Source organism: Theobroma umbraticum, unplaced genomic scaffold (assembly GCF_002168275.2).
Source record: "Theobroma umbraticum cultivar Fairchild unplaced genomic scaffold, ASM216827v3 scaffold_56.0, whole genome shotgun sequence".
In the NCBI taxonomy this organism is placed as follows: domain Eukaryota; kingdom Viridiplantae; phylum Streptophyta; class Magnoliopsida; order Malvales; family Malvaceae; genus Theobroma; species Theobroma umbraticum.
The window spans coordinates 7,897,478-7,916,090 of record NW_018397256.1 but is presented as its reverse complement, the minus strand read 5'-3'; the positions used below and the strand labels follow the sequence as shown (position 1 = coordinate 7,916,090).

The window sequence follows — 18,613 nt, the reverse complement described above, 5'->3', positions numbered from 1 at the left end:
ATCAAATTGTAAAATATTATTAGAGTTATGATAAAGAAATTTTATGTATGTTAAGTTAGGGTATTTTAAGTATATAATTATAATAAAGATTTTTTTTATTAAATATCAGTCTTAAAATTTAAACATATTATCAGAATAAATGTTACTGTACCTGCTATATATGTTTCTTTTTGTGATAAATTCATTATCTTTATATTTAAATGAGAGTATTAAAATGATAATAAAAACACCTCTCATTTATTAAATTAAACATATTTTTAAAAAAGAACATAGATTAATTTTAAATCACATCCCATTTTAAAAATTTAACAAATATAAAAGCTAAAAAGTATGTTTAGTGTCAGGAGGATGAAACGGGCTAGTATGGAAAATAGTAAACAAGTCACCCGCCGAAGTGGAAAGCTTAAAGCGGGATGCATTCGGACATAGCACCGGCATTGAGGCCTAAATCACCGCTCGCATTATTTAGGGCACCAAAGCATCAGCCCACAGCCAACTGATTATATATGGATTAGAAGGTATAAAGTACTCCAAAGTAAAGACATTGTTTGTACGAACGAAGGGTCTTCGTCTTCGAAGATTGACGTTTGCTTTCTTCAGTACCCGTGTCCAACGGCTGACGTTTCGCTTTCGTCGGTATCGGAATGCTTGCTTCATTTTTTGACCAAATCTTTCTTCTTCGTCTTCTGGAAGAGTGTGGAAACGGGTGCTGAAAGAAATACCTTAAAAAGATTCTTTTTTTGTTTTTTCTGATGTTCTGCTCTGTCAAGCGACGTCGTTTATTTCGTCTTCACAATTCCGTTGAAATTGGAAAGTTCTCCTTTTTACCCTTTTCTTTTATCTGATCCTTCAAAAGTCGCTTTTCTTTTATATCTTTGAATTTCAATTTGTATTTTGGATGTTTTGGGTGACTTTTAAAATGGGATAAATGAAATTTATTAAAAAAAAAATAGCTGTCTCTTGTTGTGTGTTTTAAAGTATGAAAAGAAAATAAAAACCTGAAAGTTTAAAAGAAAAACAAAAAATAATTCAATATATAGTTTTCAAAAGAGAGAGAAAAATTATAAAAATGTGTATAAAAAAACCTATGGAGTGTCAAACTTATTTATTGTCAAGCAAAACTAAAACATTAATATACTCTTATTGGTACATTTTTTATTACATATGATTTGAACTTTTATTTAACTTTACCAATTGAATTAGTATTTCTTGACTCATGACACCATTTTAACTATTGAAATTAGTATTATTACTAGTATAAGTATCTGAAAATTTTACTACTTAGTAATGTGACCAAAATAAAGGCAATATATATTCAAAAAATTAACAAAATGGAAAAGAGAAAATATTCAAAAAATTAACAAGAGTCTTATTCAGTAAAGTAGGAGTAAGATAGAATTCAGCTGTCATCAAATCTATTATAAGGTTTATTAATCATTTATAGGATTTAAAAATCAATTTTAAGGTTTGATAAATCAATTCCAAGATTTTGTGAATTAATTTTATAGTTTGATGAATTGATTTTAAATTTTATAAATCGATTTTAAAATTTACTAAATTAATTTTAAAATTTGATGAATCGATTTTGAAATTTGTTGAATCGAAACTCCAAACAACAAGTAATTAACATTTGCACTAAAGCTCTACCTTGACAATCCTTCCAAGCAATTTTGCAACAAACTGGGTCTATGTACTTCACCCATGCTCAGTTTCAGCTCGAGGGAGTGTAACACACGTAAGCACACGAGAAGCTGCGCCTAGAAGTACAACAGAAAATGCAAATGATAACAAAACGGGAGCTGCGATAGCAGCTAGGATAGCAGAACACAACCAGTTGACTTCAACAGCAACAAGTGATAGAATCATCACATGTGCAACTGTTCAGGAGTAAATCAAGCCAAGTACCGTTAGAAGCTTTAGTTTAGAGATTGGATTGTAATTATATTACCTTTATTGCATATTGTACCATTAGGAGAGTTCCCTTATACTGAACTCTTCATCAAATGTACTGCCGATAGATACAAAAGAGAAGAAGAACTCACTCTTCACTCAATTCTCAGTAAGTTATTCTACTTTCATATCTCTTGTTTCTTCTTCCTCTCCTCTCTTTCTCATGTTTTCATCAATTAATTGATGACATGAATAGAGGTGGTTGTCAAGGTCTTCTTTCATGGATGGATTACAAATATGTCATTACAAGTCAATTGATTCCTTTTTTTTTTTTACTTCATTTCTTTTCTAATCTAATCTATTTTTTTCCTTTTCTTTTTGGGTTTAACTCATGAAAAATAGGAGGATTTCCAGGGGAAAGAAGAAGGTATGAGTATTTTTGTTTAAATATAATCTCATATGTGGATTTTTTTTTATTTTTAAATAAAAAATATATTACTAAATCTCTCAAATATTTGATGATTGTAAGGAGTTTGAATTTTTTTGTGCTTGGTTTTTCTCTCATTAATTAATTATAATTAAATTTAATTAATTTTTATATTTTATTTACTTAAAATTATCACATCATTACATCTCAACGTTTGACTCATTAGTTGATATATGATCTCTAAATAAATTTCAAATTTGCTTTCACTAAATCTAAAAAGAAAAATTATCTCATCGTCTATTTGTGCATATAAGCACTACCTTGTTATGAAAAATTGCCATTAACACAATTGAGTTAATTGAGTCATTAATAATGTCAATATTTTCCATTTAATTTTTTTAAAAAAAAATTATTTAACTCAAATTAAAAAAATAGGAACTTAAACGAATATAGTTTGATGGATTTTTTCAACAGTATGCCTTACATGATTAACGTGGCATTTTTCTATTGGTACCAAAAATACTGGTGGACCCAACTACCAGTCAAACCGTTTATAACTACCAGTCTCCCGCTTGGAGGGAAATCCCCTGAATCACTACCCAAGCTGAGTTTTTCGCTTTCCGAGTCATGAGATCTCCTCCAAAACCACTCAAAGAAAACCTTCCATGGAGCCAAACCACAGCCCAACTTGCCCCTGACTCAGTCCCATCTCGCCCACCACCAAAACTCGCCACGCCACCATGCTCAAAGGCAAAAAGCTCAAGCTACCCGATCGGCTCGGCAGCTTAGTCGTCGGATTTGACGACAAGGATGAAGATAGCGGAGGTTCCGATTCGGTTTTGGAGTCTGGAGAAGAGCTCGAGATCATTCAACCAAACGGATTCGGGTCGGGTCGTGAAAGTGAGACTGATGATGATGGTGAAATTGAAGAGGACGCAATGGTGAAGAGGAAGGCGAAAGTGGATGGAGAATTGGAGCAAAAAGGGAGGCAGAGACACGAAAAAGACGGGTGGGGTCATGTTTTGGTAATGAAAATTATTGAAACGGATGAGAAAAGGTCTGATATTGAGTATGAGGTGAGAGATTTAATATGTTATAAATAATTTGCTTCGTTTAATTTCAGTTTTTGTTCTTAATTTTTTAATCCAATATTTTCTTATAATTCAGATATCTCAGAAGGAGGTAAATTTGGAAAAATTGCAAAGAATCGCTAGCACAGGGCTTCCTGATGGAGGAGGTCTGCGTGCAACAGTTTGGAAGGTAATTTTTTCAGTCATTGCCTAATTATTTTCTCCATATGAAAGCAAAATTATTCTGTTTTTGATATTTTAAATTAACAGAGACTTCACATTAGTATTCAGAGAGCTTGCATTGCATCTATTTCATTGATCTATTTGATATTTGAACGGTAGGGAAATAGCAGTGCAATGCATATGGATAAGTAATCAAGTAGGGTATTTTAATTAACATCGAAGAGAACACAACCAATTTTTGCCTGAATCATGCCCTTTTCGCACTGTGTCATTAATTTAACCATGCAACTGTTGTTGCATTGGCTAGCAAAACACTCTGCAGAGTTTCAAAACAGAAGGATTATATTCATAAGAATCATAACTAGAACCTAACTTGTAGGCTCTATAATGTATGGTTTATACTGTTGCCTGAATGTTTCACAGGCATAATGACAGAGTTTGAATTGTTCTTGCTTTGTATTCATCACAAGTGTTTATTGTCTTTCAATGTTAAATTCTCGCAGCTGCTCCTGGGTTTCTTACCTCCATCTCGGGACTTATGGGAAAAAGAGCTAACTGAAAATCGGCAAAAATATTCTAAGCTGAAAGAGGAGCTTCTGTTAACTCCTGTAAGATACTGATTGCCGTGCAGTATATGCCTAGTCAAGACATCTTTTTATATACTTTGCGGAGAATTCCTTACATGTTTATAACAGTACCTGTCGTTAGTACCTTAGAAGTTCCCCTCGCACTAATCGTGATATTGAATCTAGTCAGAGCTTGCAAGGATTAAAGAAGAAGCTTTGCACTCTACTGAGCATAATGCTGATGTTGATACTGATGGACCACTTACACGACAAAAAATTTCTCATGAAGATCACCCTTTGAGCCTTGGTAAGGCTAGTGTCTGGCATCAATACTTCGAGGTAAATCTCTTCTCATAAGGCATCACTTGATTTTTATATGCTATGCTTTAGCTGATGTTTATTATAATGGATACATTGGTTTCCAGCATACAGAGATTGCAGAACAGATTGACCGTGATTTGCAACGCACACATCCTGAAATGAAATTCTTCTCCGGAGAGTCATCATTCAGCAGGAAACACAGGGTACACGACTTCTCACCTTTTCCTCCCTCCCTACACGGTGTTTTCTTCTTGTCATGACACTTTGTTCAATCTATAAGCACACCAAATTTCGAGAATATAGGGTATTGCTCTTCTAACAAGTAGATTATCTAGCATCTATTGTAGCAGTCCTTGGGGTTTAAGTTCTCACTCAGTGCTGTGACGCGTTTCCATGGCAGGAAGCAATGAGGAATATTCTTCTCCTATTTTCAAAACTCAATCCTGCTATTCGTTATGTCCAAGGCATGAATGAGGTCTTGGCACCATTATACTATGTATTTAGCACTGATATAGATGAGCAGAATGCAGTAAGAATCATACTTTATTCTTTTTTGCTTTGACTTAAGAACATTTATGGATCCTTTTGTCTTATGATCCTTGGTCATTGATGGTACTATAATCGTATGATTCTCTGTAGACCAACATCTGAATTGTAAAATATTTGTTTGCTAAGTTGGATCAAACCTATGACAACAAATCTCTTACCTGAGTTTACTTGTGACTACTTTTTGAAAGCAGGCATAAGTTCTATAAAAGTTAGTTTCTCTTGAAGTATCTAAAGCTGCTCAATCAACAGATTTCTTACCTGGCATGGTTTTAATTGACTGAAGAAAGGTGTTATGTTAGAATTTCTGGACATTAGAAAGGGATCTCTATTTTTGCATGAGTTTAAAAACATATTCTCTCAGTTACAACGCCTCACCCATATCTTCACTCCCACTTCATCCATGAACATTTCACTTTTCTGTTACTCTTTTATTTTGTTTACTTGAACTTTACTTTTATTTTTCCTTAAGGAACATAAACGAGGGTTGGGGATTGTTTAATAGTCAAATTTTCTTTTATTAGGCCAAAGTATTTTTTCTGTCAGGGGTTGAACATCATGAGAAATTAGTAGTGCAAAAGAAAATGCAGTGTCTGACAATTCAAGCTATTGATAACTAGTTTTATGCGTTAATTCAATTCCATTGTGCAGTCTAACGCAGAAGCAGATAGTTTTTCTTGTTTTGTCCGCCTCATGAGTGACTCAGTGGATCACTTCTGTCAGCAATTGGATAATAGTTCTGTGGGCATACTGTCTACTCTTTCCCGCTTGGCAGAGTTATTGAAGGCGAATGATGAGGAACTATGGCGGCATCTTGAATTCACATCTAAGGTAAGTTTAATGGAATTTTGAGATGTGTTTTATTGGGCGTTCAAATGTTCAACACATGCCATATATATCAATTTTTGATTAGATGCGTAACATGTTTCTTTATTTCTTAATCCCCTGTCATTTTAATTTCTGCTTGGCTATCCCTCACCAGTTTCTATCATTAACCATGAATCTTGTTCTACTCTGCGGACTCTCTGTACGACGTCCATGTATCTCAATGAGCAGGTTAAGCCTCAGTACTATGCATTCAGGTGGATCACTTTGCTACTTACTCAAGAATTCAATCTCCAATCTATCTTAAGAATCTGGGATTCTCTTCTGAGTAACCCTTTTGGTGTGCAGGTCTCTCTCTGTCCAGCTGACTTTGCTAATAGTCCTTCTACTGAGTTTTCTAGGGGTTGATTCCTCTTTCTACATCATCTTCGTAAATTTAAACAAGTACTTATCAGCGAACTGTCCCTTTTGTAGGATATGCTTCTACGTGTATGCTGTGCCATGCTGTTGTGTGTGAAAAGCAGGCTTTTGAGCGGTGATTTCGCAGCTAACTTAAAGCTATTACAACACTACCCTGATATTAACATAGAACACCTTCTACTAGTAGCCCGAGATCTTAGTCCGGACACCTCTTCCTATCGTTTGTCTTTGTAAATTCACATTGCATGCACTTTTGCAGACAAAGGTATCTCTTTACATGATTTGCAATCCTGAACGATGTTTCAGCTGCTGCACAAGTTGTTATCCAGAACATTTTCATCATATTTTTGAAGGATGGAAATTATTTGGCAGCAATTAGACTGAAATTACCGCCAATTCTCTTCTTCTTCTCTCTCTGCCCTTTTAATTTTTATTTTGTGGTAAATAAATAAAAATGCCATTGATCAAGAAGTAAAAGATAGAGCTCTGAACAGCTTTTTTGATGATCTCACCTGGTCCTGCAGTTTCCTACGAGCACTGTCATAGACTCCATTAAAGACAGATTTGCCAATCCTACTTTTCAATTCCTAAAACTATAATGCTTGTTACATTCTTGTTAGCTTTGTACTATTTACTGGGTTCACCAGCTGAATAACTAATGAGGTTAGTTAAATAAATCAAGTTTCACTAATCACTGCAATGAAAATGTAGCTCTTCCTCATGTGGGCTGAAAAATAAAATATCTCAAAATAAGGGAATCGGAAAAATTTTATTCAAAATATTGTTCAGTTTTACAATAAAATATAAAGAGACTATTTATAGATATAATTTGTTTTAAACTTACTTATAATGTTAGTAAATTGAATAAAAAAGTATTTTTATTTTAAAATTTTTTAAAGTACAAATAAAATAAATAACATAAAAATAAATATTTCAAAACTAGATTTACTTGTTATGCAAGGAAAACAAAACAATTACAGTGCACATATAATTTTCTTAAGTGTGTAGTCCAGATCCCAAGTTAATTCTTCTTTGACTTGTCTGAAAACTTGGAAAAAGTTTCCATATCATCAAAAAAGAAAATAAGAAGCTCATCGGAAAAATACCAAATGGCTGCTCTTGTTAGCTGTTAATTGCATCGAATATGAAATTTGAAATCTTCATCCGAAGCAGCATGTTTAGGCCGTGGAACCTAGACTCTATAACCAGAATTCAACTCAAAAGATGGGCTTAGAAAGATGCAGCCTACGGGGATGGTCGATGTTGCAGCCTTGCAAGTGGTTATGATTAAAATTAGCAAGGCCCATTGCAAGTAGTCAGACTCGTCGGAAAAGAAAATTCTTGCTGCCACATCATCCCTTCAAGTCATCTGCTGGCTGCTGTTAAAAACTCAATTAAGAAAAGAACAGCAAGGAAAAAACCGCAAAGACTTTTCAGTTAAGAGTATCATCTGCATTGTCGACTTAGTGCGTTAGTGGTGCAGAGATTGACTGGCCATTAGGCATTGAAACGCGGTTGCTTCTACGTGTGACGCAATTTTGCATTCAACCATGAGTTGTTTATGCTAACCCTGTTTTGTTAACACTAATTAATGGATTCGGTTAAGGAAATGACGCAAGTTGTAACATGTCTAGACAAGGACGAGGAGTTAAAATAATTTCGAGTGCTCTCGTTTCAGCCATTTCTTCCTTCCTTTCTTAGCGGCCGCAAATAAGCAGAATGTAGGAAGAAAACAGAGACATTTAACCTTGGATGCACATGTCCATTGCAAGTTGAATTGAATAAACACAGAAGGAAAAGAAAATTGGGAGAAAAACAATTCACCTTAGCAGTTGTAGAAATACATGAAAAGAATGGAGAAGGATCCAAATTGTTGAGGATGAGAGCTTGCATGCAAGATGGACCTACCACACTTGCAGGTGCTGGTAGCTTGTGAAGATGGTTCTGCTGAAATGTCAGTGCCATGCAATGCAGCCAATGTATTCATGGGTCAGATTTTCACCCTCTGCACCTTGTTAGTGTATGTAGCAGAAGGGATTTGATGTGTTTGGCAGTGTATTAAGTTCATTCGAATGAATGAAGAGGAAGAAGCTCTCTTAGTTCACTTTTCTCCGTTTTTTCAGATTAAGCTTCAGTTCTTTAATGCTCTTACTCTCCCTTCTGAAATTGCATGTTGTCATGTTTTGTTTGCTTAATTACAACACAAATAAAGAAAACTAAAATAATGCGTGTTGACCTATCATCTCATAGCCAAAACAGCCAGCAATGTTTCGCATGCAAACGAGCAAGTTGTCAGGGAATAAGAAGTATATGAACCAGTCTACTCTTGCTCTCTTGGTAAGCCAGAGAGGTATCCATCGCTCTGTTCCTTGTAACTTCCCAGAACTAAGACCAATATATCTTTTTCATCTCTCTTGGTCTGGTCTTTCAAAATTCAGCACGGGACAGAATACTGTTTGTCCCAATCACGGCCTTCCCCCACAAAAGAAAAATCACAGCCTAGTTGTTAACAAGGGCATATTTTATTTCCATTCTATACAACCAAGCCACCACTACCCTTGTTGTCGTGCTAATTTCAGCAGATATATAATAAAATCAATTTTGCTGGCATAACTAGATAGAATCCATACCATATAAGTTTTACCTGTTCAACTCATTCTACGTGCTTGCATTGCTCTATGCAAATTTTTAAGCAATTTCTACGAAACACAACTGTCTCTGACCCGTGATTTCTTCATCCAGTCCGGAATCTTGTTCTAGGTCTTTTATTACTTTACCCTCTTTTTCTGACTTGGTTTGTACGTTCACGGTTTCTTAAAGCCTTACGCTTACAGTTCATTTATCAGCGGTGTTTGTGTTCGTCTATGCCTTCTCTTCTCAAGGACAGATTGCTATATAGGTCCTTAACGTTTTTACGAGAGATAGGGAAAAGCAATGGCACCTTTTCTGCTCCATGGGACACTTAATGTGACGATTTACGAAGTTGATGGGCTTTTTGGAGCAGGCTGCTGCAATGTTTTCTGCAAGGTATACTCCTTTTGAATGGTTGATTAATATTATCAGTTGGTGAATCTGTTGTACAAACTACAGAAAATGAATGGTTGCTAGCTTGTTTAGTATAGCACTTTAGTATGTTTTTCTTAGTAATTTCCTGTTCTGATATATATATATATATATTTATTTATTTAGTGTAAACATTTTGAGAAGTGCAAAATGTCGTTTCTTCTGTTCTTTTAGGGTACATAAATAGACTTCTTGAGTTTTCTCTTACACCATATGATTAAGATGACCCTTTTCCATCCTTTAAATCCACTCCTCCACAAAGTTTGAACTTGAGGCTTTCATAACTAAAGTCTCAAGTTCAAACCGTTAGAGTTGTCCCCCAGGACCAAAACATCAGCTTATCAGTACACAGGCAAAGCCTATCACTAATATGGCATCCTGCTCGAGAAGATTGTACAAGCTAAGAATTGTATAACATTCATGTTTACATGTAAAGACCAGAAGTTATTGTCTAAGAAGGCGCCTGATATCTACTAGATTAGTGAGCTGCTATCATTCTTCAGTTATACCAACTACCAAGTACTTAGAAATAAATTTCTTCTTCACAAGGCATTTAGAGGCTTAAAAGGAGGGAGAGTAATTGCTGTTGGCAGAAATTCTCTCATCCTAGCCCAAGAAGCAAAAACAAGTCGAGAGAAAATATCTAGCTATTTATCATATCTTACATACAAAGCTTAATTATGTCTGAACACAAAAAAAAAAAAAAATGCTATGGGCAGATCAGTGCAGTATGCTTCATTTACTCTACAAAAGCCTTCTGTCATAACTTGTGGAAGAGTACAGGAGCAAACACTATCTCGCAAGAGCACTCAAGTCTTCTTCCTCCCAAGGGACATTTCTCTACAACTCTCCCCAGTTGTCTAGCCAGCAACTAGACCTAGAAAAAGGTTTATTAGCCAAGAATCAAGACAATATTTTATTCATCAATCTTTAAAACCGAAAAGAATAATGAATTGTCTAAATTTGGTCTTCCCTCTTCCTGATATTACTGATACGATTTCAGAATTTCAGTCGCTTCCAGAGCAGCAAAAACTGGTTTTCCCAAGTTTTTGGACATGTAGGAATCTCTATATTATATATGGTCTGATAAAAGGCAGTTGTCGCTCTGTTTCTTCAACACGTCCCTAGATTTTTGGTCATCTTTCTACTCTTTAATATTTCATTTTTCTTCCTACGGACTTGTGAGGAAAGTAAATGTAAAAATTTGGACAAATTCTGCACCGACTTGAACCTAGGACTATATTTTATATTTTTTCAGCGTTTAGCTTGAAGTGCAAGTTTTGATGCGAAGTCAACTAATCATTTAACAGTTCTCTATTTATCTGACTTTTAAGATTTAATGTTAAAGAATGTTGTTCTTCCTTGCAGCTAATGCAAAACATTGAAGAAAGTGTAGGAGTTGGACAAGCATTTTCCAAACTGTACGTGACCATTGATTTAGAAGAAACAAGAGTTGGTCGGTCTAGGCTATTACAAAACGAAGGCTCTACTCTACAATGGCATGAATCGTTTCACATATATTGTGCCCATAAGGCTTCCAATGTTGTTTTTTCTATCAAAGAAAATGATCCTATAGGAGCATCCCTGATTGGAAGAGCTTACCTGCCTGTTGAAGAACTTCTAAATGGAGAAGAAGTAGATAGATGGCTTAAGGTTGTGGATAAAGGGTACAAACCTCTTTATAGAGAATCCAGGATCCATGTCAAATTACAGTTTTTTGACACAACTCGGCACCCTAATTGGTCTCAGGGAATTAAAAGTCTTAAATTTCCAGGAGTTCCATATACATTCTTCAGTCAAAGAGAAGGTTGCAGGGTTACCCTTTACCAAGATGCTCATGTTCCTGACAAATTCATTTCTGGAATCATCCCTCTTGCTGGGGGCAAGTATTATGAACCACACCGATGCTGGGAGGACATCTTTACTGCAATTTCTAATGCAAAACATTTTATTTACATAGCCGGGTGGTCTGTGTATGCTAGAATAACCATGATAAGAGACTTGAAGAGGCCAAAACCAGACGGAGATTTGACACTTGGTGAGCTTCTTAGAAAGAAAGCCAATGAAGGTGTCAGTGTTTTGATGCTTGTTTGGGATGACCGAACTTCTGTTAAGTTACTTAAGGAAGATGGAGTGATGGCTACTCACGATGAGGATACCAGACATTATTTCCATAACACTAAAGTCCATTGTGTTTTATGTCCACGCAATCCCGATGATTTGCATAGCATTGTTCAAGACATGGAGGTTTCTGCCATGTTCACTCATCACCAGAAGATTGTGGTCGTGGACAGTGAATTGCCCAATGAAGAATCAAAAAGGAGGGTTGTGAGCTTCATTGGTGGCATTGACCTTTGTGATGGGAGATATGACACTCCCTCTCATCCCATTTTCCGAACATTAGGCACCGTCCATCAGCATGATTTTCATCAACCTTGCTTCCATGATGCCTCAATTGCTAAAGGAGGGCCAAGGGAGCCTTGGCATGATATGCATTGCCGATTGGAAGGGCCTGTTGCCTGGGATGTATTGTTCAATTTTGAGCAGAGATGGAGGAAGCAAGGAGAAAAGGACTTGCTAGTTCATTTACGAGAATATGATGACATATTCATACCTCCATCTCCAGTGACATTCCCTGAAGATCACGAAACATGGAATGTTCAACTGTTCCGGTCCATTGATGGTGGGGCTGCCTTCGGCTTTCCTCACAACCCTGAGGATGCAGCTAGATTGGGTCTTGTCAGTGGGAAGGATCATGTTATTGATCGAAGCATTCAGGATGCATATATCAATGCCATTCGTCGAGCAAAGAATTTTATTTACATTGAAAATCAATATTTTCTTGGAAGCTCTTTCAGCTGGAATTCAAAAGATCCTAAGGTTCAGGAGATTGGTGCTTTGCATCTTATTCCGAAGGAACTGTCTCTAAAGATCGTTAGTAAGATTGAAGCTGGTGAGAGGTTTACTGTCTACATTGTCATTCCAATGTGGCCAGAGGGTGTCCCACATAGCAAATCTGTTCAGGTAATATTGAATTGGCAGAAGAGAACCATGGAGATGATGTACACAGATGTGGTTCAGGCCCTGCAAGCCAAGGGACTCGAGGCAAACCCCAAGGACTATTTGACATTTTTTTGCCTTGGCAACCGAGAGAGAATAACTCCTGGGGAGTATCAACCTTCGGAAAGACCTGAACAGGACACTGATTACAGTAGATCTCAGCAATCTAGGCGTTTCATGATCTATGTCCATGCCAAGATGATGATTGGTAAGTTAATTCGACACATTTTTGCTTGGATAGCTTAAGTATCTTCAATTTTTTATACCCCTTGCCAACTGTATCTTTAATTTTCTCCATTAGCAAGAGATGCACATGCTAAACTTGGGACCGTATGCCTTTTGCAGTTGATGATGAATACATTATAATTGGATCTGCCAACATCAATCAAAGATCAATGGATGGTGCCAGGGATACTGAAATTGCCATGGGGGCCTACCAACCGTATCACCTAGCGACCACAGAGCCAGCCAGGGGCCAGATTCATGGGTTGCGTATGGCATTGTGGTATGAGCACTTAGGCAAGCTTGATAACTCCTTTCTCCAACCAGAGAGCTTGGAATGCGTCCGGAAGGTGAACCAGATTGCTGACGACTACTGGGATCTCTACTCATGTGACACGTTAGATCATGAGTTGCCAGGCCATTTGTTAAGTTATCCGATTCGAGTTACCCATAATGGAGAGGTGACAGAGCTTCCAGGGTTGGAACACTTCCCAGACACCAAGGCTGGAGTTCTTGGATCCAAAAATGAGATGCTTCCTTCCATTCTAACTACTTAAACTCAGTTGTCTAATAATCAAAATGATGTATATTCTTTCATTCTGTCATTTAAGCACAGTGATATTCTGTTTGGTGGAAGCAAATATAGTAAATATTAGTACTTTACATTTCCTCTAGCTGAATGCCAAAGCAACTGAATAGAAAGGAATAATACAGCTCTGACACTAAGCCATTTGGCCAACAGAAAATGATGGGCAGATAATGAATGATCCGACCATCAAAATTGTTTTCCAAAGCAAAATTCCCAGAGAACCCTTTGCTGGTCAACCATATATGACTCAGAAAAGAACAGAAAATGAAAGTGATCTATTAGAGGATGAGTTAAAGAAATTCACAAAATTTGGAAGGGCCAGGTCCTCTTCCAACCATGAACTTACCTATGCCCCTTATTGCCTTATCCAAAATTCCCTATTCGTGCATTACAAAATTGGTGCACTCATGAAACCAAGGGCTACAATTTCTGTTTCTGTTTTTGGGAACAGACCAACAAGCTCCCAATATGCTGGTAGATTTTCAAGGCTGGTTCAATGTTGACAAACAAGTACGGTAAACATCCCAATCGCAACTTCTTCCATGTATAGCGCAGTTGAAGATATTTTAATAATATGCTTTCGGATATTCTTCAAGTATACCAAATTAATGCTAATATTTAATTTCCGATAGCTAAAAGATAATCTGCCGAGCCATTATTACTCCTAACCTGTTGACATCCAAGTTGTAATAGCATTTATTCCAAGACCAAATTATGTTTTCTAAGGAAACCCATTTTCTACATCCACAGAACCTCATTATCTTAATATAATATTGTTGCTTGCAGGCTACTTCTAATGCCAAATTTTCGTTGTGTAGGCTTCTTAACTTTTGATTTCATTGGTGGATATCTATAGCCTTTGCAGAAAATTATAGCTAGTGGATTCCATCAGTAAGACAGTAACCCTTGTCCAACAAAACTTTGTTTTCTTTTTGAAAATTTCGACTTTGGTCTATAGAGGCTTAGCCTTTTTTGTCCATACAGTCTAAAAAATTAATTACTTTGTGGAAAAACATTCCTCTTTCTTCAGCCTGTTTCCTACTTTTCTTGCCTAGAGATCAAACCACCCACAGTTTTCCAACATAGCATTCATTGCAGTCTCAAAGAATAGAAATGTGCATGCACACTTAATTCGTGGGCTACAAATTAAGTTTCAGAACCAGGAAAGAAGTTCATATCACGACTATTTCTTGACTTTGTGTTTGGATTTAGAAGGTGTATGGGAAAATTGTTAAAAATGACATGATTCACGTTGTCATGAGAAGTTTGATATCACCACATAAACCGTTTTTTGCATGTAGATTTCACGAGTTAATGATTTGATTTGATGCAAATGTGCCTTTACGTATATGAAACTTGTGACAAAAGTAAGGGCTGTAACTAGTAGAAGTTTGAGAGGCTGGATGACTTTAACGGCTAAATTCATGTGTGTCTGAGATCATCACAGGATGCAGGCAGCCCTACTTAGTTTTAAAGCCACAGAGAAACTGAGAAAAAACCTTCCCTTATCCGATTTCAATCCCATCCTAGATAGTTTCTGACAAGAAAAGAATCTTCTCCAAACGATGCTCGAAAGCGCATCAGACCCACTTCTCGTAACGTCGTTCATCATTTTCCGGTTTCCTCCAAACTATACGCAACATCGCATGATGTTGATTTTATGTCTCCTCAATTAGGTAGTACTTATCTATAGAATTCACTCATTGTATGGATTTAAAATCAGGAGTTGATATCTAAAACAGAAACGATCTCAAGAGTCAAAACGTTTCTTTGTACCATTGATTCGGTCTGATTAAAAAATGCAGCAACAGCCATATTTATCTGCATTCTTGGACCATGACTCTTTGGTACAAAACAAAGCAATCTGGTGGCTTACTGCTAAAGGACATTAAACACAACCATGTGCCCAACAGCCCAAGAGCAGTTTATTTATTTCGCCTATCCGGTGATCAAATTCAAGCTCTTAGCCCATTGGTGGCACAGTCATTTTCCTATCTTGAACCAGATCTAAGCATCCGTTTGAATGGGCATGGGAGAGTCTGCCACATCCTGGATGGTACACAACACCGTATATTCAAAGGTCAATAAACCAAAATTATTGAGCCAAAAATGTACTCTAGGTACGCTCTTTTCCGAAGCGTGAACGCCACTCTCCATATCTTCGTATAGGATATAAAGTATTTTCATTTTCCTTTTGGATGCCTTAGCAAAACAAATTTGCGGAGTTCGTAAGAGTTCTGCAGACAAAAGCTAGCACATCTCTTTCTGTCTTCTGCATACTCCTTTGTCTGTTTATTACAAGTCTCTATCGTCTTTCTTGTCTTTGGTCATTTCCTCAATTAGCGTGACCTTCTCGTGAGATGCTATCGAAAACAGAAATAGATTTTGCTGGTGAACTCTCAATGCCCTGCCCCATACACAGAAAATATCATCCCTGTCTCAGGGTTTTGATGGAAATCTAGAAAACAGATGAAAGTGGAGTAAGGAAGAAAAAAAAATCCTCCTGGAAATGATTTCTGTACAGAAAAAGAAGGATCCCAACAATGTAAGAAAAGGTTAAGATAAAACCTTGAAGCATGAAGGCACCCTTATCCTCAACATCTTATCACTTTCTAAATTCTGCAAAAAAAAAAATCAGACAACTAAGGAAATTAACAATTGCAACCAATGACATAAGGCGGCAGTTTTTCCAAAGAATCCGGAAATTACAAAAAAACAAAAGAGAAGGAAAAAAAGAAAAAACCTCCACCTAAAAATGAAGCGTCCTGATCGTCACGCGCTGCCAAAATTCTGAACAAAAATTGGAGCGGGCAATAAGATACTGCCCATCTAGTCCCTTCCTAAGAAGCAATTGACGTCACCCAGAAGGTTTCTGTCCTCCGCCTTGCCGTGTAGTGCACAAGCATAGCCTATTTGCCTGACCATACAGTCCCCTCTAAATGCCATAACACATGCCTTTCAGCCTTTTCTTACATAGTTTTTACAGAAAAATTCTCTAACATTCAAATAACAGCACATATTATAATACTAATATTTTATAAAAATATTGCCCATTTGATTCCAATATTTTATTCAGCATTCAGACTTGTTTATGCGCCACCATCACACTATTTATCCTCTGTAAAGGCCAAAACTAACCCCCTCCTTCCTCCCCTGCCCCTGGCAAAAACAGAACCAAAGCATCACTTTTTTTTTCACCCATTTCAGCTACAATTTTGGGTTTGAGATTTTGGTCTTGTTCTGACAAAAACATGGCTTCAATATTGAGCTCGCAAGGAGTGGTATTAGCCACAGCTATGGCAGTCTCTGGCACTGTAATTCTCCTTGCTTTTCGTCTGCAGAAATCTTTACCTCTTGATCAAATCTCCCAGCCTTCTCAACAAGTCCTCCGCTCTTGCATAACTTCTGGTAAAGATACATAAACAACTAGCCGTCTAGCTCTACTTGCATGCATATATATTAACTGCTAATTTGCTTTCTTTTTCTTGGGTTTATTTTTGTTTAAAGAAGGGAAGAAGAGGGAGAAGAAAAAGAAGAAGAAAGTGCACTTTGCGGAAGATGTGATGGATCCGAGAGGAGATGGGGAAGAGTTCAGGAGACAGCTGATGAAGAATCCTGTTAGAATAGGTAGCAACAATAATTCTCCGGCCGCTTTAAACTCATCACCAAAGTTCAAGAAAATTGGTGGTGGTAAAGATAGAGGAATGCCCGCTAACAGAGTTGCTCTTTACAATGGAATTCTAAGGGATCGTGTTGTTCAACGACTGGCTTATTCTTACTGAGAAAAAGGATAACAGATTTTCATTTTTATTTTTATTTTTGTACAATCAAATTTGTGCTTTTTTTTCGCTACAGTCTGTGTAGTTTGTAATTATGTAAATACTATGTAATTATGTAATTTTTTCTTAATATTTTGGTTTTATTATTTCTACATGAGAATCTTCTTGTTTGATTTTTATCTCAATAAAAATAAACAGTGTTACGTTTGATCTTATATAAGTAACTTTTGCATGACAAGGGATGTGGGTTGTTAATTTGACAAAAGTACCTTTTGAAAGTAAGATATATATATATATATATATATATATATACATTTTTTAAAAGTGAATTTGCAAATCAAACGATTATTTATTTCTCAATTGTGAACGTAACATTACATATATGTGACGACATTTTAAATTGCACCGTTACACATTAATGAATAAATTAGAGTAAGATGAAGGGTTGCAGTTTGGTTAAGTTTAAAGTGTAAACACAATCCAAACAAAAAAAGGAAATTAGATTCTACTTCTTTTTTTTGAAACCAAGCCTCATTTGATTTTGTTTGGGTTCTTATTCAGTTTGAGCATTTTAACAAACCAAAAAAATTTCTACAATTTAATGCTGCTTCAATCCTTAAATATTATTTTCCTTTTAATTTTTACTAAAATTAAATCAAAAATTTTGATTTTAATGTATTTTATATTAATATTCTCAATTAGAGATTTGAAATATAAAAAAAAAATCATATACCTCTTATGTCCCTTCCCCTGCTCAAAGGACAAAGCCGAAAGGAAAGATTAGGCTTCGTAGTGTGTAAGCGTGAAGGCTAACACAGACAACTTTTCCCCCTTACCAAGATCGTGGCAATGGCAAACAATTTAAGCTTTTGTTTTCCCGAAATGACAACGTGGCCTTACCTTCGATTTAATGTAATAGTTCTTTTCCGAGGTGGAAGCCCGTTTCACATGGACATGTAAACATCTAAAACTGATATGCATGCGTGAGTGCGAACGCTACCATGTGCTAGGATGCTTCCTTTTTCACATCACAGCCAACAACCATACATATATATAATCTCCTCAAATTTATTATACTCACAACTATATGTCAAATGACCAATTCATTGACCTGACTTCAACTTTTTTTTTCCTTTCTCTTCTGCGAGTGATGTGCGTCGTATTCATGCCGTCATTCAATTGAATGACTGACTGCTATTATTGGTGTTTTTGATAAAGATTAATGGAATATATAAGAGTTTAATTCTCAATTTGTCCAAGTAATTAAATGCAAAAAAAAAAAAAAACCCATAGAAGCCAAGGTTAGGCCGAAGTGATACACCATCTAACCAAACCAAGTCTAACATACAAATTTTTATCACCTAGTTAATAGAAAGCAAATGTTGGATGCCGTTTGGGGCTCACAACAGTCCTGAAGCCCTAAAATTAGATAATTGAGGTAAGAGGTTACTCACATCACCTTTTTATTACTTCAAATTTTGAAATTTTAATAAATTTATTAAATATTTATTAATTTTCCGCGAGAAACACAATGACTATCTTCTATTTGATATATTTTGAATTGGTTACACGGCTTATTCTATATTCAATTCATCAAAATTATGAGAATTTTTTTATATATTTATGTTGACAATTTTTTTTTAATTTGATGG

General features: G+C 36.1%; 3 protein-coding genes across 10 annotated transcripts; all 3 read left to right on the top strand.

The window, feature by feature from the left end:
• The first annotated feature begins 2,921 nt into the window (after positions 1-2,921).
• Positions 2,922-6,757, top strand: LOC110410633 (uncharacterized). 5 transcript variants are annotated; one of them, XM_021420431.2, is made up of 9 exons: positions 2,922-3,393; positions 3,485-3,577; positions 4,074-4,178; positions 4,323-4,475; positions 4,562-4,660; positions 4,858-4,986; positions 5,655-5,834; positions 6,060-6,176; positions 6,303-6,757. In XM_021420431.2, the coding sequence occupies exons 1-9, from the start codon at positions 3,058-3,060 to the stop codon at positions 6,480-6,482; spliced, it is 1,392 nt and encodes a 463-aa protein (XP_021276106.1). In that variant the 5' UTR covers positions 2,922-3,057; the 3' UTR covers positions 6,483-6,757. The 5 variants fall into 5 exon arrangements, with proteins under 5 accessions (XP_021276106.1, XP_021276108.1, XP_021276111.1 ...); XM_021420433.2 differs by having other exon boundaries at positions 5,986-6,085; XM_021420436.1 differs by having other exon boundaries at positions 6,060-6,085; positions 6,303-6,491.
• Positions 6,758-9,182: 2,425 nt separating this feature from the next.
• LOC110411287 (phospholipase D alpha 1-like) lies at positions 9,183-13,258 on the top strand. 3 transcript variants are annotated; one of them, XM_021421373.2, is made up of 4 exons: positions 9,183-9,263; positions 9,586-9,600; positions 10,680-12,579; positions 12,717-13,258. In XM_021421373.2, exons 1-4 carry the CDS (start codon positions 9,183-9,185, stop codon positions 13,148-13,150), a joined length of 2,430 nt encoding a protein of 809 aa, XP_021277048.1. In that variant the 3' UTR covers positions 13,151-13,258. The 3 variants fall into 3 exon arrangements, with proteins under 3 accessions (XP_021277048.1, XP_021277047.1, XP_021277045.1); XM_021421372.2 differs by lacking the exon at positions 9,586-9,600; XM_021421370.2 differs by lacking the exon at positions 9,586-9,600 and having other exon boundaries at positions 9,183-9,275.
• A 2,891-nt stretch (positions 13,259-16,149) lies between these two features.
• Positions 16,150-17,175, top strand: LOC110411402 (uncharacterized). 2 transcript variants are annotated; one of them, XM_021421540.1, is made up of 2 exons: positions 16,150-16,590; positions 16,693-17,175. In XM_021421540.1, the coding sequence occupies exons 1-2, from the start codon at positions 16,434-16,436 to the stop codon at positions 16,962-16,964; spliced, it is 429 nt and encodes a 142-aa protein (XP_021277215.1). In that variant the 5' UTR covers positions 16,150-16,433; the 3' UTR covers positions 16,965-17,175. The 2 variants fall into 2 exon arrangements, with proteins under 2 accessions (XP_021277215.1, XP_021277214.1); XM_021421539.1 differs by having other exon boundaries at positions 16,690-17,175.
• The last annotated feature ends 1,438 nt before the right edge of the window (positions 17,176-18,613 follow it).

Excerpts from the sequence above, each read along its gene's own strand:
- LOC110411287 (XM_021421373.2), top strand. The coding sequence starts at position 9,183 with ATGGCACCTTTTCTGCTCCATGGGACACTTAATGTGACGATTTACGAA. Across the intron at positions 12,580-12,716 it reads CCATGCCAAGATGATGATTG|TTGATGATGAATACATTATA; the intron begins GTAAGTTAATTC and ends TGCCTTTTGCAG.
- LOC110411402 (XM_021421539.1), top strand. The coding sequence starts at position 16,434 with ATGGCTTCAATATTGAGCTCGCAAGGAGTGGTATTAGCCACAGCTATG. Across the intron at positions 16,591-16,689 it reads CCGCTCTTGCATAACTTCTG|AAGGGAAGAAGAGGGAGAAG; the intron begins GTAAAGATACAT and ends TTTTGTTTAAAG.
- LOC110410633 (XM_021420431.2), top strand. The coding sequence starts at position 3,058 with ATGCTCAAAGGCAAAAAGCTCAAGCTACCCGATCGGCTCGGCAGCTTA. Across the intron at positions 3,578-4,073 it reads TGCGTGCAACAGTTTGGAAG|CTGCTCCTGGGTTTCTTACC; the intron begins GTAATTTTTTCA and ends AAATTCTCGCAG. Across the intron at positions 4,987-5,654 it reads ATATAGATGAGCAGAATGCA|TCTAACGCAGAAGCAGATAG; the intron begins GTAAGAATCATA and ends TCCATTGTGCAG.